Genomic DNA, 24726 nt, shown 5'->3' with positions numbered 1-24726 from the left:
TCCAGGCTGGTAATGATAACAGAAAACCAGCAGTGCCTCTGGTTCACAAATACCAAAGCGGGTTTACAAATACCAACTCATTTTCTCCCATTAATCATCTTGTTAGCTAAACCAGTCTTATTATATATTTTTTCATATGAGGGAGCAGTGGCTTAGAGGGGCTAGATTTCTTGCCCAAATCACGTATTAGTAGAACATATTCAAGATATTATTGAAAATAAAAGATTTTGTGGTCAAGCAAGATTGGGAAATGTTGAGGTAAAGCATTGTCCTTACTCCAGAACGTCTTAGAGGCTTTAAGGTGTTGAACATGTGCGATATAGATGTCCAAGAGCGGAGGGTATCACAGTGCCTTCCTCTTGCTCTCCTCTGTGAACACCTTAAGGTCTCGGTGTTCTTCCAAACTAACTGCTCTTCCTGCCACACTCGGTTTGCTCTCTGTACTTTGGGGTTAACTAATGATTACCATGTATCATGAGACAAGCGCTTTTAAAGCTCCATCAACTTTCTTGTGCCAAAAGAGTTGTGAGCAGCATGTGTCTAGGCTATTCAGCTAAAGCAGAATTAAAAGTAAACTATGAAGAAGTTAAAAGGGCAGTGACCAACAGAAGATTACCCTCTATGTTATTCTCATTAATGGGAAGGGTTAATGAAAGGATTAGAGTAAGGCCACTGTCTGAAGCAGCAGCACATTAGGGAAATATGAAGTATACTGACAGCTAAATATGTAATACCAGCATGCCTGCTGCTTTTTAAATGGTGGTTTCATTACCACCAGATATGAATATTTATAGTGATAGTCATTTTCATTCTTTATCCTAGCACTAAAAAATAAAAGATAACGGGTCAACTGGACTAATTACTTTATGTTCAGAAAATAATTCCCCTCAAAGAATCAAAACTGCTCTAGACCATAAGACTCTTTTCCCTTTATTTCACATTCAAACCCACATTATTGTTGACCTATGTAAAAACCAACATCTTTAGGCAAGGATCGGGAAAACTTAAGTTGCATTGGTGAACAGTTATAAAGCAGAATGTCTTATAACTTTCTTTAGCTATAAAACATATCTTGAGTGGTCCCCTGGTTTGGATCTGGAATTATTGAATTACTCAAGATTAGGTTGATCCTTTAGCTAGTGGGCAAGCTTTGAAGAACCTTGAATTATAAGTGATTTTGCTTTAAGTGAGTATACTTAATTATGCAATTGGAAATTGAGTTAGTAATAACAGATACTTAGGGTCAAAGAGGATACAAGAAATTTATTTTTAATCTTCAGAAATTCTGATAGTCAAGAGAAAAAATAGGAAAAACACGATTTTCATTCCATTTTAAAAATTAGGCTTATAAACATATGACTGAACTCTTTGCAGCCTTTGGGAAATTTATATTAGGACAGCATCAGAGTCGCTAGAACAGCTTGTTGGAAATACAGATCCTTGAATGCAGCTCCCTACCCCTATTCCCCTGACCAATCTCTGGAGGTGGGGACTAGAAAATCTTCCTCTCAAAAGCCATCCATGTAGTTCTTATGTACATTAAAGTTTTGAGAATCCGATTTAGGGCTTTAAGAAATGAGTTTTCAGTGGAAATGGAGGGTGGAAGCAGATTCTAGTACTAATCTGTTTGTATACAGATTACTGATGGAAATTGACAGCTCTGGTTTATGGTTGGATTTACCTTAATGGATTTGTTTCGGGCAAGACCTTATTATTATTATTTTTTTTTTTTTTTTTTTTTGCAAGACCTTAATTTTAACTATGAAATGTTTTTTGACTTCATAGTTTGAACTAGATGTAATAGGAATAGTTAGAATGTCTGGAGTTTTTGATATTTTAATTCCTTCCATTCACATCAGTCACATGCTTTCACCTAATGAGAAGGAAGCAAACCTACTACAGTTCATGGTCTGCTTAACTTCAGGTTTGTTCCACTTTGCTTGTAGCGATGTGGATGTGAAATTCTATGTATGTGTGGCCATTTCTTTCTTTTTGTCAAGAGTTGCATTTAGATATGAAAACAAAATGCCTCAGAAGTTGTAGCCCCTACCAGCAAAACAATACTGACAGCTCTGGTTTACAGAATTTAGAGAGAACTTTAGTGGATAGCTTGCCCTTTATTAGCCAAAAAAGTGGATAACATGCTATTAAAAAATTGGCAAGCTCGGTGGTTAATAGTTTTCCTGCTAGTTTATAACTATATGGTTGGGAAAAGAAATTTTAACCTTTGGGGATTTAAGTGATCAGATGAAATTGAAGGGAAGTGGTGGACTGCCCACTCCTCCTTTTGGGGCAGGGGGCACTGACCTAATAATTGGATATTATTATTACCTTTAGCACTACAGAAACTTAGGTTAATGATCCCATTTCCTTTGGAGGTTGCTGTTTGAGTATACTTTCTAAACTGTTTTCAGGGACTATATATATTTACAGATTTTAACCATTGTGATATATTCTCTGTAACAGGTTATGTTTCTGAGTTATTTCCTCTTGAATACAAGAGTTTAGAGGGATTTCTAAATAGACGACCTAAGCATATGCTATGTATACTCTAGAGAGATAAATAGCTAATAGAGTAGTACTGTAGTTCCTGAATACCTGCCCAGAATCACCGGAGAAACTTGTTAAAACATGGATTCCTAGGCTTCATCCTCAGATTCTAAAAGTTTAAGGCGGTGTCTGGGAATCTTGTTTTTAAACATCTTCTCAGGTGGAGCTGATGTATCTTCACTAAAGAAATATGATGTGAAGAATGAAAAGAAAATTGGGAGTTGTTTAATGGGTATAAGAGAGTTAGTTTTGCAAGATGATAAAGTTCTGGAGACCTGTTGCACAACAGCGTGAATGTGCATAACACCAGTAAACTGTAAGGTTATAAATAATTAAGATGGTAAGTGTATGTTATATGTTTTTTTAATCACAATTAGTTTTTTAAAGATATTAGGGAAAAAATAAGGAAAGGTAAGTTTGTTGTCTCTTTCTTCCCAAGCTGTGGATTGTTGGTTATTAAATACTGATTCTTCTGGCCATTAGTTCATTTTATCTCCCTTTATTGAAGGTAAAATCATAGCCTTTTAAATATTTTTCTCCCACCTGTTCCCTTCAGTGTCAAACCAGTGATCCTTGAAGACCATTATTATAATGGGCAATAATTTTTGAATGTCTTAGGTTTAAATACCTCCCTCCTTTTTTTGGATAATATACATGTAGTAAGCCTTCCTTAATTTAGCTTCACTGAAACTCTATGGTAGCTCAGTTCATAGCCTCCTGCAAGGCCCTCTTGACACCAGCTTCTTCCTTTTCCATAGCAGTTTTTCATTTTTCTGGCTTACGTCTGTTAATTCCTCTCTTTTTCTCCCCTTATCCTCCCATTCCCTACATTAATCCTCCTATGGTATTTCTTATTACGTCCTTCATGCCATTCCTTTCCCGTTGCATGTTTTGGAATGATGTCTGTGTCTCTCTTTTCTGGTAAACTTCTGCATATTCTTCAGAACTCAGTTTAAATGTTACTTTTTAGGCCTTCCCCATCTTCTCACCTGTCCCTTCCCAGTCTTCTCTCTGCCCTGCTTCTCTCTCCTGCTCCACACAGACACAAAGTTAGGCCTTTATCTCTGCCATAATCCCACTTTAAATTATATTGTGACTATCTATATACATGTGCGTCTCTCCTTTATTAAACAGTGAACTTTAAGGCACAGACTTGAGCCTTGATATTTCCGTATATCTAAGACCAAGTACAGAGTGTGACAGGTAGTAGGTATGGAAGCTTTTGGTGTACTGATTATAACTATACTTTTCAAGTTCATTAATTTAGTTCTCTAAGGATCTCTCCTTGTGCAATTGAGTTGAAATTTTACCTGATTTAAATAAACCTGTATTTTGAATTTTTTTGTAGATCCAGCTTTTTTGCTGGTTTATATTAGATCAGCCTTTGTCAGTCCAAATTCGTGAGCTTTTTCTCTTAGCTGATATTCTCCTTGAATCTCCATAACTAATATCACTTTATCAGGTTCAGAAAAATCAAATGACTTGACTAAATCCCACCCCCTCACTCCTGCACACAAAAGTAGGGCTAGAACTCAGATTTGCTGATCCTAGCCAAGTGTTCTTTCCTCAAAAGAAATAAAAAGGGCCGGAAATTAAATGTCGATGTCTGAGGGGTTGAAATGAATAGAATTTCAGTAGCAAAAGCCAGCAACATTGTGGTTTGAGGTGATAGAAATCAAAAGTGGTAATTGAATAAGTAGATCCTACTCTATTGGGTGTCTGGGGCACTTAAACATTGGAGCGACCAGCATACACTGGGCCTTTTCCAGGTGCCATCAGCATTTGATCAGGGAGTCCTCACACAAGTGTTCAAAATGGTCTTTCCACTCCCTATTGGAGGCAGCACAGCGTGTTAAGCACTTTGGTGTCAGACAGACTTGGTTTTGACTTCTAGCGCTGCTTTCTGATCATCTTGTGACCTCCGATAAATCATTTAATTTCTCTAAATTTCAAATTTTCTCATTTGCAAAATAGAGATCATCATAGTACTTAACTCTGAGAGTTGTAGAAAGGATTGCATGAGATAAGGCACATAATGTTCTCAGTACAGGCTCTGGGGCAGAGTAAGCATTTTTCTGTAAGTATAAGTCACCGTTTTCCCCTTTCCTGTTCCCTGGAATAGTATTCTAATACAGTTAAAGATATAATAATAATTTTAATTAGAGAAAGAAGGAATGCATAGTTTGCAAAGTGAGCTTGGGGTTCATTTAGAAACAGCAGGCAGAGCATTCTCTTATCCCTGACTCGTTACAGTATAACTTGTTATAATATCCCTGATGTATTAATATATCATCAGATATATTTAAATGAGAAATCCTGTCCTTTCCCTTCCCAATTTTGGGAGTTCTGTGTGACATCCACTATATTGTCAGTATGGTTTTCCAAGTAGCATTATCTTTCATCATGTATTTCCAATTTAATAATCCCTGATTGTCAGTTGGTTTTCAACTAGGCCTGTTGGCAAGCTTTATTTCATTTGTAATCACTTACTGAAATTGTATAGGCTTCTGGATTATTTCAGCAGCCAGTGGTGATACTGTCAAATATTACAGTTCATACTGCGTTTGTTTAGAATAGTTCTTGTTTTGCATTGCTATAGCCCTTAAAGTGTAGAAATTGGTTTTAAGGTGGAAAGAGTTGTTTTATGATGGTACAATTAAAAATAGAGCAAAGCAGTTCTTGATAGTATGAGTGAAACATACATTTTTATTTATAGCATTATCAAAGGACCATTGTGTGAACCTTGTCTGATATATTAGTCTAAAATAAAATTGTAGGAGTTCCCATCGTGGTGCGGTGGTTAACAAATCCGACTAGGAACCATGAGGTTGCGGTTCGATCCCTGGCCTTGCTCAGTGGGTTAAGGATCCGGCGTGGCTGTGAACTGTGGTGTAGGTCACAGGCGCAGCTCGGATCCTGTGATGCTGTGGCTCTGGCGTAGGCCGGTGGCTACAGCTCTGATTAGACCCCTAGCCTGGGAATCTCCATATGCCTCGGGAAGCAGCCCTAGAAAAGGCAAAAAATAAAATAAAATAAAATAAAATTGTAGATTAAGCATTGTGTTTTCCTTTGGAAGTTTCTTTACCCCATTCTTTTGTGATTAAAACAGCTCTGCCATTTCCTGTATAACATCATGTTTTCTAGATTATTTTTTCCACTTTTTTTCCTTTTATGTAAATCCCTTCAGTTGGTGCTGTTTTTTTTTTTTTTATTTATTTTTTGTCTGAGAGGTACTTTTAACTGCTTTCACCACTTGGAAATTATATTCAGGCCAGGGTTATAGTGATGCAGATTTTGAATGGCATCCCCATTGCTAATATAATTGATAAAATATAGAACTACCAAGCTGAGGTAGAAGAGAAACTAAGAGGCTGACTTGGCCAGTATAAAATATAGCAGGAGGAAAAAGAAGCACCATTTCTTCCCTTTTCCATGTTTCCTTGGAGACTCCTAAGTTGCCACTGCCCTCTTGATTAAATTCGCTCCAATTTTGGTTCCTACCTAATATACAGATAGGTCCCCAAATAGTTCTTTCCATCTGTTTTCATTTCTTTATATTAACATCATTTCTATTTCCTTGGTTTAGGTTATGTTATCTCTGTAAAGATTTAAATACAGAGAAAATAATCTGGAAGAAAAATAATCTGATTCAACTAATTAATCCAAAAGCCCCCTTTACCAGTCCAAATGAACCTCCACTTGATTTACATTGTTCTGCCATTGTGTGACTATATGTATATGTGTGTGTGTGTATATATATATACATATGCACACACACGCATGTTCTTTTTCTCACGTTATCCTCTATCATGTTTCATCACAAGTGACTAGATATAATTCTCTGAAGGTTTTTTTTTCCTGATTCTTTAAATCTTTGCTGTACCATGAACAGCTCCCTGAAGTTCATTTGTACTTTTGGTAGCTTCTTGGTTCTTCTTGTACTTCTGAACTCAGGTTTTCCAAAAGTTCTATGTGTATGTTTTTTGTGTATAGGAATTGGTGGTGATGGTAGTTTCTCAAAACTCACTGCAAACCCCTCTACTCTACCCTAGCCTGAGCAGTCCTCTTAGATAGCAATGAAACTATCAAAATTTTCTAAACAAACGCTTGACATACCACACTAAATGTTTGCTAACCCCTAAAATTAAGAAAATGGTCTAAGAGTTCTCTTTTTTTGTAGGAAAAAAATAAGGCACCCCATTCAAATATAATTGATTTGGACTACTCCATGAAAATAGATATTAGGAAGGAAATTACAGTCAGAATGATTTAAAGATATAATCTGGAATTTTTAAATAATCTTTCAAGTGACTACAAAAAATTTCACCAGGGATTTCCTGTTTTGGCTCAGCGAGCTACAAACCCGACTGGTATCCATGAGGATACGGGCTCAATCCCTGCAGTGGGTTAAGGATCCTTTGTTGCTGTGAGCTGTGGTGTAGATGGCAGACCCAGTTCGGTTCCCAAGTGGCTGTGGCTGTGGCCAGCAGCTACAGCTCTGATTCCACCCTTAGCCTGGGAACTCCTTGTACTGCAGGTATGGCACTAAAAAAAAAAAAAGAAAATTTCACCTGCTTCAAAGGAAAATATTTCTCTTTTTCATTCTAACTGGAACCAGTTTTGCCCCAGAGGTATATATAGTATATAACTACTTAGGTCTCCCCACTCCTATATGTAGGCACTCACAGAATTGGATATAATTATACAGTGTAGTAGTCCTTTTCATATGATATGGGCACATTATGTAGTATTTATAGACATAATTAAACCATAATATAGACCAATTAAAGTAGTATCATATATTCCATATAATCCATTCTCATCTAAATGTTTGCCAAGTCACGTCATTGTTTAGATAGGTTTTCTTTATTCACAGGACCATTTAATAATACATGGAATCTGCTGAGAAATGTGATACTTATTTAAAAGAAATCTGCACACCACTACCACCCCACCCCACCCCCATGTATTTCAGAGATACTTTACTTTGAAAACTTACTTAAATAATCAAAGACAGGAGTTCCCATTGTGGCAGCAGCTACAACTCCAATTCAGTCCCTAGCCTGGGAACTTCCATATGCTGCAAGTGCAGCCCTCAAAAGCAAAAAAATAAGTAAATAAATAAAGACATTACATTTCATAGTCACCCTGTATTAGAAAACAGTACAGGAGTTCCCATTGTGGCTCAGTGGAAACAGATATGACTAGCATCCATGAGAACACAGGTTTGATCCCTGGCCTTGCTCAATGTGTTAAGGATTTGGTGTTGCTGTGAGCTGTGGTGTAGGTTGCAGACGTGGCTCGGATCCCCCACGTGGCTGTGGCCGGCGGCTACAGCTCCAATTGGACCCCTAGCCTGGGAACCTCCATATGCCGCAGGTACAGCCCTAAAAAGACCAAAAAGGGGGGGGGCAGTACAAAGTGAGCAGACTAGGTCAGTAGACCCTTCTAAACCTGAACTGATACTCTTCATAATTACATACAAAAGAACTAGATATTCCCTGTAAGGCCTGTCATATACTATGTAATTCAGGCCTTAATAAACTTTAAGGGTTGGAAATTGTGACATGCAGTACCACAGCCGTGGTCAGATATTACTGGCCAGGCCCTGCATAGAACAGATTTCCTGATTCTTTAAAAATAGAGGTGTTAGGTGTTCCCATTGTGGCTCCGCAGTTAACGAACCCGACTGGTATCCGTGAGGACCTGGGTTCGATTCCTGGCCTCACTCAGTGGGTTAAGTATCCAGTGTTGCCATGAGCTGTGGTATAGGTCACAGACGCAGCTTGGATCTTACATTGCTGTGGCTGTGGCGTAGGCCAGTGGCTAGAGTTCTGATTGGACCTTTAGCCTGGGAACCTCCATATGCCACTGATGCGGCCCTAAAAAGACCCTACCCCACCCCTCCGAAAAAAACAGAGGAGTTATAGCTTGTGTCTGCTCAATTAAAAAGGTAAGAGACGTGTTAGGTGGAATATGCTTCTCTAACTGTTTAGATATGTTACCTTCAGTTTTGTCAGAAGCCATTCTCCTAAAGATAATAATAGACTTCTGACTTAAAATGAAGTAAGATCATTCTTACTTGAACAGGAACTCAAAGTTGACAACATAGCAAGGTAAAGAAACATAGCAAGTTTTGTTATTACTGTGGTCTTTCATGTGATAGGACTCTGGTTAGAATTTTTCAAATACACAATTTACTATTTTAAAGCACTCTAATTATGTAAGTGCTTAATACCACTTACTGTCATTAGATACACTGTTAATTGTTTAATATGGAACAAGGGAAATAAAGTTACAGTGGAAAGCAGTTTTGGTTCTCCACCTAAGTATGAAAATTTTAATGTACTTAAGTCATATAAAAATTGTCAGGTGTGATCTTTGGGCATAGATTAGTGTATTTCTTTAGCTGTTTTATCAGTTCTTATACATAGTGTTTTTATTATTTACTACAGTTTTTGCAAAACAGGTTTGTTTTTATTTAGCAGGCTTGGCTTTCTCTAAGTTTGTATATTTCCACTGTTCTTATCTAGTTGTATATGCCAGGCTTCTGCAGTGAGAACTTATGAGGAGTGCTTTATTACCTAACCTCACTATACCGAATGCCAGTCTTATCCTTAGGTACTTAACCTATGAGGATTATAGATGTTAGCATGTCGTATACTTCGTTTAGAAAAAAATTAAAGTTTCTTTCCTACATCTCATTCTGGAAGATTCTATCCAATGGAATGCAATACAAGCCAAACTAAAAGGAGACATCATGGAATATTAGAAGTTTTAAGACAGTGGATTCCAGCCATTACTATTTTGTAACATAAAATGGAAGTATTTGCCTTTGCTCTGTTTTTTAATTCTCTCCCTTTCTCCTCCTTTCAAAAAAGAATCTTATAGCTGGCTCTCCAAGAGTTTAGAGAACAACCTTTTCCCCTTTTGGAGGGGGTAGTTACTAGGTTTAGGTTTAGCAGAATATTAAGGCATTGACACAATCAGTTTTACACAAATTATATGTTAGCTGGAAAACCGAGGGACATTCCCTACCAGGCCCTAACAATGTACTGCCATAACTTAATAAAAATTGCCCAAGTGACAGTGTGTCTGCTGAATGGATTTTCTTACACCATCTGGTTGTCATTGTAGTTTTTTTTTGTTGTTGCTTTCATTTGAAATGTGCTGATGATCTTGTTTTTATTCCGTAGCATTGAACAGATGGGTTGATTATTCTTTTCAGATATTAATAAGGCAGCGGAAAGAAGAAATATGAATACGGCTCCATCAAGACCCAGCCCCACACGAAGGTAAAGTACCCTGAAGCAGTGAGTTACCTTGGGAGAGTTGGGCTCTGGGGAGTTAAGCCCAACTTCGTACATCAAGGGTCTTTTCTTCCCCCCCCAACAAATCAGAAACGCTCAAGCAAACAATAAGAACATGAACCTTGTGTGAAGGGCCTTGCTGCTTTTTTAAAAACATACATCAGGAGATGCAGAGGAAGCTTGGTGTTTTCGGTGACAAACCCAGCAAGTTCAGCTTGTAACATGAGTTGCAGGCGATTGGAAGAGGATAAACCTCTGTCTGTCCCCAGCTCACGTGTCACTGGGAGCCTCCACAGCAGGAGGAGTGCCCCAGGGTCATTGGTGTGTATCATGCTGCACTGCAGCAGGCAGCAGAGATTCGACTCTTCATTCCAAATGGTTGCCGGTCCAGATGTTAACCCAGGTTTACAGAAAGTGCTGCCTGAGAGACTGCTGCTGTGCCTGTGCTGCAGATCCTGTTTGCTCGCATGCTTGGGTTACCTATGAGGGGAAATAAAAAGGGCCAAAACCCTCCAACTCTCAGAAGTCTCCCTTTTTCTTAGCTTTCCTGGAAATAAAAGGCATTTCCCCAAATATTCTTCCTTTAAGTATTTACAAAAGACATAACCTGATGTGTACCCTCAAGATATGCACTAAACTAGCCCCTTCTCTCAAAGAAGAGCCTTATTAATGTTACCATTTAGGCCAAACATGAGTATGTTGTATTCAAACTGTCTGGCCCCATAAATAGCACACAAGTGTGCAGTTTTGTGTGGAATGTAGACACATGTGATATATTTTATATCTGGTGTCTCTTTGTGGCCCAAGTGGATACTTGGTATGGATTTTGCCTTTGCCCCTAAGTAAAATGCCAATTTTCCACAGTAACTATGTACCTCAACTGTATTACACAGTAGACTACATTTCATGTGATGAGCTAAACACGGCTGAGTGCAGTGAATCCTACTCTCCTATCTCCACAGGTCACTTGGGGATATACCCAGCTAGCTGAGCACTTACATATAAAGCTGTCCTGCTTTGGGGCAAAAACACCTATATTTTGTTACCTACTTACAGGAAAGAGTGGCTTCCATGTGTTTGGTGTATGTGCCCCCACTTGAATGTGAAGGGTATTTTCTAAGCTACCAGGAATATATTGCACATGTCTGTTCTGCAGAGTTCTTTGCCTAGGGGCAAAGTAATGCTGCTGATTTCACTTAGATTCTTTGAGCACTCTGCCTGCACGAAGAGTTGAATCTGACACCACAACTGTAGCTATACTACAGCTGTTAGTGGGTGCCCTGGTCATCCATTGGTTTCACTGCAGAATTGAGTGTATACATTGGTACTGTTTGTTCTAACACCATAAGGAATGCGTGCAGCTTGCAGGTAAATACTGTCTTCATTGATCTTATGTGTATGTTTGAGTATCCTAAAGAACATAAATGAATCCTGTAGAACTTCAGCAATTCCGTATATTGTCTGCTTCCATTGTGCTGAATCTAACTGTGCTGCAGATGTTGAGCAGTCCTTTCTGTGTTGCTCCTCATTGCCCCAGTAATAAACATGGAATATAGGTGACTAAAAGTTCATATCTAATGGTCAGAAATACAGGGTTCCATTGGAAGTTGTGGTTGCTAAATGTTTTGAAAGGAGATATGTATATCCAATTTCTAAGGAGCTCTAATATATGTATTTGAAATGGGTAGCTTACCAGGAGTATGGATTTGGTCACTATGAAGATACTGATTCCACTGATAAAATTCTGCCCTCTTGTCCCCATGATGCTTATGGTCTCTGGATAATGTCGACTGTGTGTTTCTGCAGATGAAAAAGTGGGAGGATACACATCACAGAATATAGAGTAGTTCCCATTTGTGCTATGAATCGAGAAGAGTATTTTATGTCATCCCATTAATAATATACTTAACCAGATGCTTTTAACCTTTCCAGTTGACTGTAAGTATTCAGCAGACATTGGCAGTGTTGGGGAAATAATTGACACCCCTGGTAAAATCCAATATAGACATTGCCAGAGCATTAAATTTAAAGATTAATTTCATCCCAGCTTAAAATGCAACTCCATAGTTTCATCTATAGTGGAATAAATATCTTTATGCTTTTTTTCTTTATTAAATACCCTCCACCAAAGAAAAAGATGTAAGCAGCATTGGAGGGGGCCTTTTAAAATCTTCTCTGTACCAGGTACATAAATATGTGTCACTTTGTATACCTTTTAGTATATCTTCTTCAGAAATAAATTCTAAAATGAGGTTGTCTAGAATATGCATAGGGCATTGTCTTCCCGCTTTATTTATACAGTCAGTAGGAGGGATAAGCTATGCTGATTTAAATTCCCCTTGGTGATATGTTCCTAAGTTCCTCAACATGTTATTTACCATAATGAAGTTTCATATGGTCATGCTTAATAGAGTTCAGGGAAGAAGGATGTTCACGTTTAGTAAAATCTGCTCTGAGTCCCCTCTAAAATCTGAGCAGAGAGTCCCAGTTTTTGTGTGGTTTTTTTTTGTTTTGTTTTGTTTTGCTTTGTTTTACATTTGAAAATAAAAAATTTCAAACTCTAGAGCCAGAGAAATTGAGCAAAACAGAACACTAACATTTTAATCATTGCCCTTATCATGTATTATCTCTTAAGATATACCAATAGGACAGAAGTAAAATACAATAAGTAGGCAGGGTGGTTGGTTAAACTGGAAAGGGCTAATTCTTTGAGTATGAGCATTGCTTATCACTCTCTTTGGGTACATGCATCCAGTCAAAAACCTTGAGATAATTCCAGATGTACTGATAGGTTGACAGCAAGCCAACTGCCTTCATTCGGCAACCCTAATCATATTATGGGCCCCCAGCCATGGGGGAATGCAATATGCACAGGAAAAACAAACAAATAAAAACACTACCTATAGCAAACATTTCCCTTAAGTTGTAACTCTGTGTCTTCAGTGTTGCTACTTTAATAGAAAATTGTTTTTAAGCATGCTGGCAGGACCTTTGTAACACCTTGTTTTGCTGGACTTTAACCTTGAGTGTCAAAACACCTAGGTATCTTTGGGAATTTTCACAGAATTATCACCTCTTCAAATGTCTCTGTAAGCCCCAGTTCTGCTGTTCAGTAATATGCCTCTCCAATGACTCTAGCTGTCAGAATGTGGTTCTGACAGTATTGGCCCAGCCAAGCACAGAATTCTGCCTCAGGGATTCCTATTCTGGATCAGATTTCAACCTGAATTCTCATCATTTAACCTGTGGGCCACTTCATTGGACTCCTTTGAGTACATCGCATAGTTACCACTGCAAGTTGTCTACCATTGCATCAGGCCTTACCTTCCTCAAAGACTGGACCATGATTCTAGTTGTACCTCGGTTCTCATTTTCCATGTTAGCTCAACACCTTGGCCATCTAGGTCTTGGAACAAGCCCTTATGCGGATGTGGCTTCCAAGTGAGACTGTATTTCCCACCTTCCTGCATGACCTAAAGAAAAGCAAATAGAATTAACTTGTCTACAGCAAGAACTCTACAAAGAATTTACCCTATGGATTCATGAAGGATGTTAGGCCTGGTGCCGCTTTCGTGAAAATTAATCAAGGATTGGCTTCATCGAAATAACCTAGACATCGTCAACATTTCAGTTAAAAAAGAAAGAAAAAGATAACCCCGCTCTAGACAAGCTTCTTACATGGCCCGAGGTGATTTCTATGTATCCACAGTGTTAATTCCTTTGATAACTGCTTGCTTCTTGGGTACAAGACAGCTGTAGCTCTAGGTGGGCCTCACAATTAAAGATTCCAGGCTGTGATTACCTCTCTCCCAACACCTAAAGAACTGTCAGTTCTCAGTAAGTGCCACCTCTCTCTCCACAGAAAAGTTGTATTTGTGTTTGAGAAAATCATCCTCGTACTTCTAAGGAAGAATGGGCACTTATAAAACTTGAATCTGTGAGGCATGTGATGTCTCATCCTACTTGCACCTAATGGCAAAATTCTGCACAAGTCTGTTGTCTGTTTCTAGCAGTAGCATGGAGCCATCCATCATGGTCAGGGATCAACATCACACAGCAGCCAGCCGTTTAGAGAAAAGGATTTGCGAACAGTATCCGAGACAGAACAGAAGTATGAAGAGCTGATGATTTTTTTCCGGAAGCAAAAAAAAAAAAAAAAAAAAAAGGCTGACCTCCCATGGAAAATACCCCAGTAAACAGAAAGAAAGGAGATGCTGACAAAGTAAAGGACAGAGGCCTTCCTCCCTGACCTTCTGTACGCCAAGACCAAAGAACACCATCCTGGGCTTGAGGTCTCAGTCTGTCCAGAGAGAAGCTCAGAGTCTGTCAGTCTTCCAAGATAATCACCTCCTCAGTGCTTGCCTTGTAAGCTCTCAAATGCTTAGTGCTCTGCATCCCCCTGTAGTCCCCAAGAGGAGCACATCTACCAGAAGCACATTACTTGCCATCTGAGCCGTGGTTTTTCCCTTCCCCCATCCCTCCTTAACCTCTCAAATATTTGTAAATGGTGTGACTATATTTATCTCAAAGCAAAAAATATTTGACTTTTTTCCCTTCTGCTGAGTAGATGAGGAATTTGCGACAGGATTTTAGTGATATTTGTAAACTGCCTTCAGTGTGTTAACTCTGGTACTGAAATTTATTTAACTACTGTTCAGTTTCTTTTTAGCCTCTAGTGACCTGGTATCTGAGGGTGCAATGCATTGGTCTCCATTTAAACACCTTTGGTGCCATAGGATGATATGGTGAACTTTATTCTCTGGAAACTTGCTTCAGGTCCACTTGTTAGCCGAGATGAGGCATCTCATTCAGCAGGCTTCATCCTGGCAGCACTTTAAATCCTGCACACTGTACCACTCTTTTGTTATCGGGTTCTTGTTTTGCGAAAGATGTTGGGGCCAGCAGCAGAAGCCCTTTTGTTCTGAGGAGTTCTTTGTTTGGGTTCGAAAATGACCTTAAAGGGGTTTTTGCTGTGTTTTTGTCTCCAGAGCAGCAGTCTGCCATACTGCTCATCTTTTGGAGAAAAGGGAAATGCTTTGCCTTTTCTTTTTAGAGAATTACTATCTGTCCCTGCTTCTGCCCTTCTTTTGGTTCTTCTTTCCCTTGTGAATATTATCTCTTCTACATTTTTACCCAGAAGGCACTTTGAGGGGGAATTCAGCTTCGTTGAACAGTCTTTAGATTAAGGGGAGGGGAGTGCTTGCCCTCTCAAACTGGAACCATGAACTTAGACCTTGGGAATCTGGGGTGTTATGATTGATCAACCTCCAGGGATAGACTCTTGACAGGTGAGTAAGGTATTTCAGTGGATTCACAAGAATGAGAACCAAATATGGCATTTATAATTATCCTAAGGCTCTGAAAAATGTGACATGGTGTTCTTATCCATGTCCCCACCCCCATTTTCACCAGCCCACAGCTTTGTGTGTGGTCTGTGGTCTGTCAGGTTCATAATCTCTCTCAACCTTGATTGCCAAGAACACTTGAAATCTGACCACCTCTAATGACTATGTCTAACTGTTCCCCAAGCCAGGTTTATCTGCCGATCATTAATCCAAAAATGCTTTACAATTGTCCCTTCCCATTGGATCCTGGGTGTTTGCCCATATTATACACTGTATCAGATGTTATGCGTGTTAGGAGGATTATGTGACATAATGAAAGTTGAAGTAATAATCTTGGTTGGTCTGCACTGTGTTCTAATAGGAAAAATATTTAGGTGTCCTCATTTAAATTCACTGATCTCCCATATATTTGCTCCCACAAATCAGAAGTACTTCTGAGCCTTAAGATATATGACAAGGACTTTTAAGAGAAGCAAAATTGGCATTACAATTTTTTTTTTCTGTGACCATGTGAATAAAGTGAAATTGAGGTTTTCTTCCAAGCTGAGGGCATTGAATGCCTATATGTGTAATCACAGTAGATGACAAAAGTATAAATAAAACATGATGCCTACTCTTGAGAGGCTTACAATTCAGGTGAATGATTTGATTCAATTCATTAAACATTACTGAACTCTGCTGTGTTCTAGAGATACAAAGCCTTCAAGAGAGCTTACTGTTTGGTAGGGAAGCTATGTAAACAAATAACTACAGAAAGGTATGATAAGTGTAGTAATAGAAATATGTGCAGAGCAAGATTCACTTCACGTATTCATGGAGCATCTGCTATAGTATAAACCTGTATAGTGCTGTACAGTGAAGAGGCAAACTGACAGCCCTTATCCTCATGGACTTACAGTCTAGTAGGGCAGACAGACATTAAACAAGTAAATTGATACGTGGTATCAAATTGCGATAAATGACATAAGTGAAAACACAGTGCTATGAGAAAATGTGGCCAGGATTTAGGGACAGAAGATAGCCTTTTAAACCCACAGAATCAGGGAGTAAGGGATCCTTAAGCCCGAAACCTGGAAAATGAGTATGGATTCATTCCTGCTGCTCAAGTGGAGGTATCAGGAAAAGTCTTGATTAGTTACAGCTAAAAGGCCAATATGGTAAGAAAGCGGTGAACTGGGGAGAGGGTAAGATGAGATTGGACATTGTAAATCAAGTATAATAAAAAAAATAAAAGACGAGGTTGGAGACAACCTTAAGAGCCAAGACTGTGCAGAACCTTACTAGCCTTAGTAGAGGTTTCGGACTGAATTCTGAGTACTGTGGGAAACCAGTGAAGAGTTTTACATATTTGTTTATTTACTTTTTTATTTTATTGCTACACCTGCGGCATATGGAAGTTCTGGTCCAGAGATTGAACCCAGCCACAGATATGACCTATACCACAGCTATGGTGACACCAGATACTTTTAACCCACTGCACCTTGCCAGGGATCAAACCTGTGCCTCTGGAGGTTGCGGGCTAGGGGTTGAATCTGAGCTGCAGCTGCCAGCCTACACCACAGCTACAGCAGCTCAGGATCCTTAACCCACTGAACAAGACCAGGGATCAAACCTGCAACCTCATGGTTCCTAGTCGGATTCATTTCTGCTACACTATGATGGGAACTCCATGTATTTGGATTCTTAACCCATTGCAGGAACCCCGAGTTTTACATTTTTAAAAGATCACTCTAGTGTAATCTTAAGATTAAGGAAAAGGCAAGAGCAGAAATGGGGAGATTACTTTAGAAGACTCTTACTGTGGTTTTGGGAGAGATGATTATGGGTTGGCCTTCAGAGGTACCAATGGAAGTAAAGAAGCATGGGCAGAATTGGAATTCCTGTCGTGGCTCAGCGGAAATGAATCTGCCTAGCATCTATGAGTACTCAGGCTCAATCCCTGGCCTTGCTCAGTGGGTCAGTTAAGAATCCATCATTGCCGTGAGCTGTGGTGTAGGTCGCAGATGCAGCTCAGATCTGGTGTGGCTGTGGCTGTGGCATAGGCCTGGGCTACAACTCCAATTCGACCCCTAGCCCAGGAACCTCCATATGCCATGGGTGTGGCCCTAAGGGGGAGGGGGGAGACAAGAAACATGGACAGAATGGGTATCAATTTCAGAGAAAGTGTGAATAGAATTTGGAAATTTGATTGGAAGAATGGATGAGGCCTTAAGGAAAGGACAGCATCCAATTTCCTGGCTTGAACAACTGAGTAGGTAGATGTATATATCATTTATTGAAAAGGAAAGGACTGGAGGAGGAGCATATTTGTTGGGAAAGATCAAGAGTTCAGGGCAGGTTTTACGGAGAAGGTGATCCTTAAAGTGGGTCAAACAAGAAACTGTTATAAAAAGGTAAACCAGATCAAGATAATAATAGAAATAGTACATACTCTAAAAGAGTTGAGCAGGAGAAGAGATCAGCAGTTACCAGAGAGATTCAGGAAGATTTCTTGGAGGACAGGGGACATGAACTTGCCTTTGAGGATTGGGTGATACTTGAATTAGTGCTTGAATTTTCCATGTTGGAAAGCCATACGAACAAAAATATTGACAGATAGATTGTGTGAGTTAAGTCATAAGACCAGCCTAAGTAGAGCTCAGGAGGTTGAATCAGGAAATGGGGAAGAGATAAGCCTTGGAAAGGGGCCAGATTTGTTAGGGAGGGGTGTCCAGAAGTGTAGTAGCCAAATTGCAGTTGGTAACAGGTAGAAATTTGGATAGTTGATCTGGTATTTGCTGAATGAATTGAAATCTGAAAGATTGGGTTCTGGTTTTCTATCTTGGAACCTCTTATTGGTGCCAGTGTAGAGATGAGGGCTTGTGTTGGAACTTAGGAATCCAGTGAGAATGAACAAGAAAGACAGGATTCAAGTGACTTAATGGGGATAGGGAAGAAGAATTACTTTCAGTAACTTAAACTTTGGAAACTGGGAGGATGATTTTTGGCAGAAGTGAAGTCAGATTGGGCCTGAGTGGGTTGAATAAGAAGTTTAATTTTAGATATTTTGGGAATGAGTTTCCGATGGGGTGGAATGTCTCATGAAGAATGTTGAATCAGAGCAAGCCAGACATACCTGTGACTTCAAACACTTTTTTCTTTAAACAAAAACACTCCGGCAAAAAGGAACCAGGTTCTTTCTACATAAACCCCAAACTGAGAGCGAGCACTTCTTAATAACTATCTTGAGAAGACAGAGAAACTGAATGTTCCTGTTCTTGACTATATGTATCATACTGTACTGCTCTTTCTTTTTTTTCCCCCTTAATTTGATTAATCCTGCTGGGGTTTTTTTGTTTTTTGTTTTTTGTTTTTTTTATCTTGCCCATGATTTTTTGAGTTTTTTTTTTAAGTTTATTGAAACACAGTAGATTTACAATACTGTGATAATTTCTGCTGTAAAAACAGTGATTCAGTTTGCTAAATGTTTTGTTTTTCTTTTTCTGCCTTTTTTAGGGCCGCACCTGCGGCATATGGAAGTTCCCAGGCTAGGGATCAAATTGGAGTTGCCAGCCTACACAATGCCAGATCTGAGCCACATCTATAACCTACACCACAGCTCATGGCAAGGCCAGATCCTTAACCCACTGGGCGAGGCCAGGGATCAAACCCGAATCCTCTTGGATCCGAGTCGGGTTCATTAACTGCTGAGCTATGAAGGGAACTCCTGCTAGATGTTTTAAGTGAAGTTTTTTGTACTTTCAGGACAACTCCTTTGATCGTCATTACTTTGTATGAGATTATAATATTTACTTTTTTCCTCATGAGTCTTGCCCCTTACTGTCACCCCTAGACTCCCCCCTCCTTTTAAAGTCTCTTTCAGACAAGTCTGGTGGGAGGAAATAAGTTCTAGGGGAAGACACTTCACTTGGAAAAGCTGTTGAGATGGTGATGATAGTTTGACATGTATACGGAATACTGAATTACTCCCTGAAACCTGATAAATACTGGACCCCAGTCAAAACCTTGGCTCTAAATCATATATTCTTCCTTCGATATCCTGATCTTGAAATTCTAGAACCTCTAGTCTTTATTTGCTGACCAGATGGGTGACTGTCCTTACAATTTTGTGTTCTCACTGTTTGTGACTGCCATGTTTTAGAGAAAAATGTTTGGAGGGTGGGGCTTCCTCTTGTAACGAGCTGAAGGATTGGCTCCTTCAATTTCTTTCTCTTAGCATCTTCTTGCTACCTCCCACAGAGATCCATATGGTTTTGGAGACAGTCGAGATACAAGACGTGATCGATCCCCAATTCGAGGAAGTCCAAGGAGAGAACCCAGGGATGGCAGAAATGGCCGAGATGCTCGGGATAGCAGAGACATGCGAGACATGCGAGACATGCGAGATCCCCGAGATTTGCGGGACCACAGAGATAGCAGAGACATGCGGGATCACAGAGACAGCAGAAGTATGCGTGATGCTCGGGACCTGAGGGATCTTAGAGACTTTCGTGACCTAAGAGACTCTAGGGATTTTCGAGATCACCGGGACCCCATGTATGACAGATACAGAGATATGAGAGACTCCCGAGATCCTATGTACAGGTACATGTACAGCTATTTCATTCGTCTTTTGTATGTGTGTTCTGACCTAGTCGAAAGCTCTACAGCACTGACTTCATTAGCCCTATGTGTTTCCAGTGTCTTATCAGATAGTAGATGTGCTCCTCAAATATTTGCTGAGTGTGTGAATGGTTGATAGATTATGCTTAGTGAATGAACCTAGGTCTCCTCTTGTGGCTTATGAAAGGCAGCATTGTGCAAATGGAAAAAAAGATGGAGTACAAATTGTTTTGGTCATGTAAAACCATAGGAAAGATACACAAATGGCCAATAAATACCTGAAAAGATGCTTGACGTCCTTCGTTATAAAAAAAATGCAAATCAAAGCCACAATGAAATACCACTTCATACCTACCAGGATGGCTACAATAATTTTTTTTTTTTTTTTTTTTAAAGCAAAGTAAATGTTGGAGTTCCCACTGTGGCACAGTGGAACCAAATCTTACTGGGAACCATGAGGTTGCAGGTTCGATCCCTGGCCTCACTCAGTGGATTAAGGATCTGGCATTGCCATGAGCTGTGGTAGAGGTTGCAGACGTGGCTCGGATCTGGCATGGCTGTGGCATAGGCCAGCAGCTGTAGCTCCTATTGGACCCTTAGCCTGGGAACCTCCATATGCTGCCAGTGCAGCCCTAAAAAGCCAAAAAAAATTTTAAAAATAGAAAAGTAAATGTTGGCAAGGGGTGGAGAAATTGGAACTCTCATACATTGCTGGTGAGACTGTGAAGTAGTATAACCACTGTGAAAAACAGTTTGGTGGTTCCTCAAAATGTTAAATATAGTAGAGTTAATGACCCATCAGTTCTCTTCCTGAATATATCTCCAAAAGAATTGAAAAGAGGAACTCACACAGATGTATGTGAATATACATAGAAACACTCTTCACAGAAGCTGGAAAGTAGACACAGCCTAAATGTCCACCAGTAGATGGATTTAAGCAGTGGTATATCGATACAGTAGAATGTTATTCAGCCATAAAATAGGCAGTTGTAACACCTGCTGAAATCTTGATGGACCTTAAAAACATTATGCAAAGTGAAATAGGCCAGACAGACACAAAAGACAAATATCATATGATTTCATTTTTATGAAGTATTTAGAAAAGGCAAATTCATATCAGACACAACTTAGATTTACAAGGAGATCCTGCTGAGTAGCATTGAGAACTTTGTCTAGATACTCATGTTGCAGCAGAACAAAGGGTGGGGGAAAAAAATGTAATTGTAATGTATACATGTAAGGATAACTTGATCCCCTTGCTGTACAGTGTGAAAAAAAAAAAAGGCAAATTCAGAGACAAAGTAGATTAGAGGTTACAGAGATGACGAATGAATTTCTGTTCAGAGTGGTAAAAAGTGTTTGTCTTTTTTTAACTATAATTTAAAAAAAAAACAGGGAAGGAGGTGGGGGCATGGAATGAGTCCTCAAAACTAAAATTATCGATAATTGCTACCAGTTATTTTGTATTTACTTTAGGCCAGGGATCTTACTTTATGCTGAGAGCTTTCTGTACATCCTCCCAGTCATTTTGGAAGGTAGGTTAATAACTCAGTCACAGCCACAGAGCTGATAAGCGGTAAATTGCAGATACTAATCCCAAAGTCCTATGCTTTACTATGCTTACTACCTCACAGACAACCGGGGCTTAAAGAATTCTCTGTATTTGATTTTTGCAGGATAGGGCTAATCTTGTGCAAATTTCTTTTAACTTCAGGAGAGAAGGCTCATACGACCGATACCTGCGAATGGATGACTATTGCAGGAGGAAGGATGACTCTTACTTTGACCGTTACAGAGATAGCTTTGATGGACGAGGCCCTCCAGGCCCAGAAAATCAGTCTCGTGCAAAAGGTAAAGTAGCAGAAACAGTTTATTCTTATTACTAATAGAACACTTGACAAAAGAAAGAAACTGATAACCGACTGGAAGGAGGCTAATGACTTGGCTAAGCAATTTACAAAAAAAGAAATACAAAGGGCCTATTCATATATAGAGAGTACTCATCTTAAAAAATATTTGTAAGGAGTTCCCATTGCGGCTTAGTGGTAAAGAACCTGACTAGTATCCATGAGGACACAGGTTCAATCCCTGGCCTGGTTCATTGGGTTAAGGATCCAGCGTTGCAGTGAGCTGTGGTGTAGGTCACAGACACGGCTCTGATCCCGCATTGCTATGGCTGTGGCGTAGGCTGGTGGCTGCAGCTCCATTTCAACTCCTAGCCTGAGAACTTCCATACTCCATGGTTGCAGCCCTAAAAAGGCAAATTAGTACCATCATCTAGCTTAGTCATCTAACAAGAAGAAATAAATATGAAATTCCAGCATAAGAAAAGAAATAAAAACAGAAGATTGGAGCTGAAGAGGTTAGGTGCATGCTTTTTCCCCATTGATCAAATAACTACAACTATCTGCATTATGTATGTAGCATGTAGGATTTTTTGTTTTAGTTACAATTTTTACCCAACAGCATCTACTTTTTGAGTAAAGACAAACATTTTTTTAAGAGCTTTGTTTTTCTCAATACATCTTTAAAGATTTTTAAGTTGTTTCATACTTGGTCAAGAACTTCTCTTGTTTTTTTTCTCTTTTCTGGGCCACACCCATGGTACATGGAGGTTCCCAGGCTAGGGGTCTAATCGGAGCTGTACAGCACAGCTCTGTACAGCACAGCTCACAGCAACACGGGATCCTTAACCCACTGAGCGAGGCCAGGGATAGAACCTGCAACCTCATGGTTGCTGGTCGGATTCATTAACCACTGAGCCACAACGGGAACTCCAAGAACTTCATTTTTAATTTGTTATAAAACTTATACTTTACTGCCTCATTTTTAAAAAACAATTACAAGTACCTGTCTTAAATAGTTATCCCAAAAATGAAAATTAGAATAATAATGAAATACCATCTTTTACCTATCAAGTTGGCAGGAGTGGCTTTTTTTTTTTTTTTTTTTTTTTTTAATGACAGTACTAAGGGTTGACTAAGATGTGGAGGAACAGCACTAGGTGATCCACCCCTGTGAAGGAATAAATTAGTTACAGCCTTTCTGGAGGGCATTTTGATAGCATGTTTCAGATTAAAATAGTACCTTCAATCCAGATTAAACCATACCTTTTAGTCCAGTCATTCCATTTCAGTGAATTTGTAGTAAAATAATAATGGTTAATTTTAGGAAATAGTCTAGAGTATTAATTCAGAGAGAGAAAGTGTATGTGCTCAGACCTTCGCCTACAAGTAGTTCGGGATTCAAAATGAGGCTTGTGACTTACTTTCATAGAAAGGTACAGTCCATGTTTCAGTTTTCCTTGGTATTATCTTGCAGAGCGTTTGAAACGTGAGGAACGGCGAAGAGAAGAGCTTTATCGTCAATATTTTGAGGAAATCCAGAGACGATTTGATGCTGAGAGGCCTGTTGATTGTTCTGTGATTGTGGTCAACAAGCAGACTAAGTAAGAACCCTTTGGATGTTTCTCCTCTGTAAGAAGGGTCAAAAGAGAAATTCAGGCTCCTTCTTGGCAGCCATACACCGGACTTGGACTGTGTATTCTGGCATTGCTGCACTGTGTTAGTCAGAGTTCTGTCAGTTTAGGTGACAGAAAAAGCAATGCAAACTGGCTTAGGTCCCAAAGGGAAATTTTTAGTTTGTTTGACTGGGAAGTTCATCCAGGGTCAAACTGTCATAAAGACTTGGTATCTGTATTGCCTTCATTCTCAGTCCTTTTTTTTTTTTGGCTCTTTTTTAGGGCCACACCATCGACATATGGAGGTTCCCAGGCTAGGGGTCAAATCGGAGCTACAGCTGCCAGCCACAGCCACAGCCACAGCAACACAGGGTCTGAGCCGCATCTCCAACCTACACCACAGTTCACAGCAATGCCAGATCCTTAACCCTCTTGAGGGAGGCCAGGGATCAGACCTGCAACCTCATAGTTCCTAGTCAGATTCGTTTCTGCTGCGCTACGACGGGAACTCTCTCACACAGGCTTTCTACTTGAAAAGGCAAAAAGACACTGGCGCTAGGCGTGTATCTTCTTAGCTTTGCAAACCCATGGAAAGAGAGCGGGTCTTTCCCATTGCTTCCACCTGAAGTCCTGGAATTGATTCTCATTGCATTGTCCTGTGACTTATTTCCTCATCCCTTAACTAGTCACTTTGGCCAGCAGTGCTGGGGTGCCTAATTGGCCAGGGCTAGGTCATGTTCCCACCCCCAGGGCTAAAGGTGGGATTAACCCTGTGGAACCATGTGGACTGAGTGCGAAAGAGGTGCCTTCCTAAAGGAGAATTGAAGAGGGAATATATGCTGATCAGGGAAACAGTAGACCTCCCCTTGATGGGACAATCCCACATCCCCAAGCCGTATATCTCTGCGTTGTCAGCCAAGAGCCAGGTCTTCTTTGTGAAGTGCCATGGCCTTGCAGAGCTGGTAGGTGACCATGGTAGTCAAGCCAGAGTTCACAGCACCGTTTTACTCCGTCTCCCTTTCGCATTCTTTCCTTGAAGAAGCAGCACGGAGGTGCAGAAGGGAGTATAGCAGCTTGTAAGCTTGGCAGTGGCTGTGTTCCCTTTCCCCAGGTGGTTAGTAAATAACTTCATGTGTTTTCTAGCACTTTGGGGTTAAAGAGCTGATTTCAAGGAAGAGATTAGGGAAATAGGTGTTGAGACACCAAGCAGCAGGCAGAGTTCACAGACTCTGGGCTGCCTTGTTTAGAAATAGATGCTGCTTTAACTTATAGATAGCTTTTGTTTTTTCTTTTTTCTTTTTTTTTTTTTTTGACATACAATAATAGCTATCATTTTCTGAGCACCTACTGTGTACTACCCCATGCTAGGCACTTTAAATTATTTTTTTGCTCTTCACAGTCATCATGTTTACCTGTGTATTCATTCAGCACATTTTTTCTATGTATGGCAGGTGCTAGG

General features: G+C 39.8%; 1 protein-coding gene and 1 long non-coding RNA gene across 9 annotated transcripts in view; one reads left to right on the top strand and one right to left on the bottom strand.

Moving 5' to 3' along the window:
- NCOA5 (nuclear receptor coactivator 5) overlaps positions 1-24726 on the top strand; it is a 32439-nt gene that overhangs the window by 2811 nt on the left and 4902 nt on the right. For 3 of the 8 annotated variants that reach the window (XR_014832452.1, XM_085004070.1, XM_001929147.8), the window contains exons 2-5: positions 9779-9845; positions 19445-19789; positions 21522-21658; positions 23129-23255. Coding sequence is in view for 6 of the 8 variants with exons in the window: in XM_085004070.1 (XP_084860196.1) it covers positions 9808-9845; positions 19445-19789; positions 21522-21658; positions 23129-23255 (647 nt within the window). In the remaining 2 variants the exon portion in view is untranslated. Of the gene's footprint in view, positions 1-9778; positions 9846-14604; positions 17186-18803; positions 19790-21521; positions 21659-23128; positions 23256-24726 lie in introns of those variants that run through there. The other 5 variants (XR_014832454.1, XM_085004073.1, XM_021078317.2 and 2 more) reach the window with 3 other exon arrangements.
- LOC106506695 (uncharacterized) lies at positions 10217-13324 on the bottom strand. The gene is made up of 3 exons (XR_001302159.3): positions 13185-13324; positions 11554-11660; positions 10217-10340 (listed from the first exon to the last, which is right to left on the bottom strand). It is a non-coding gene; the product is annotated as an uncharacterized LOC106506695 (long non-coding RNA).

This window comes from Sus scrofa, chromosome 17, assembly GCF_054392235.1.
Source record: "Sus scrofa isolate SSC_HxYL_T2T_F1_AM1 chromosome 17, Sscrofa_HxYL_maternal_Yorkshire_Landrace_v2.0, whole genome shotgun sequence".
NCBI classification, from domain to species: domain Eukaryota; kingdom Metazoa; phylum Chordata; class Mammalia; order Artiodactyla; family Suidae; genus Sus; species Sus scrofa.
The sequence above is the reverse complement of the archived record's forward strand: the minus strand, read 5'-3'. Positions and strand labels throughout refer to the sequence as shown.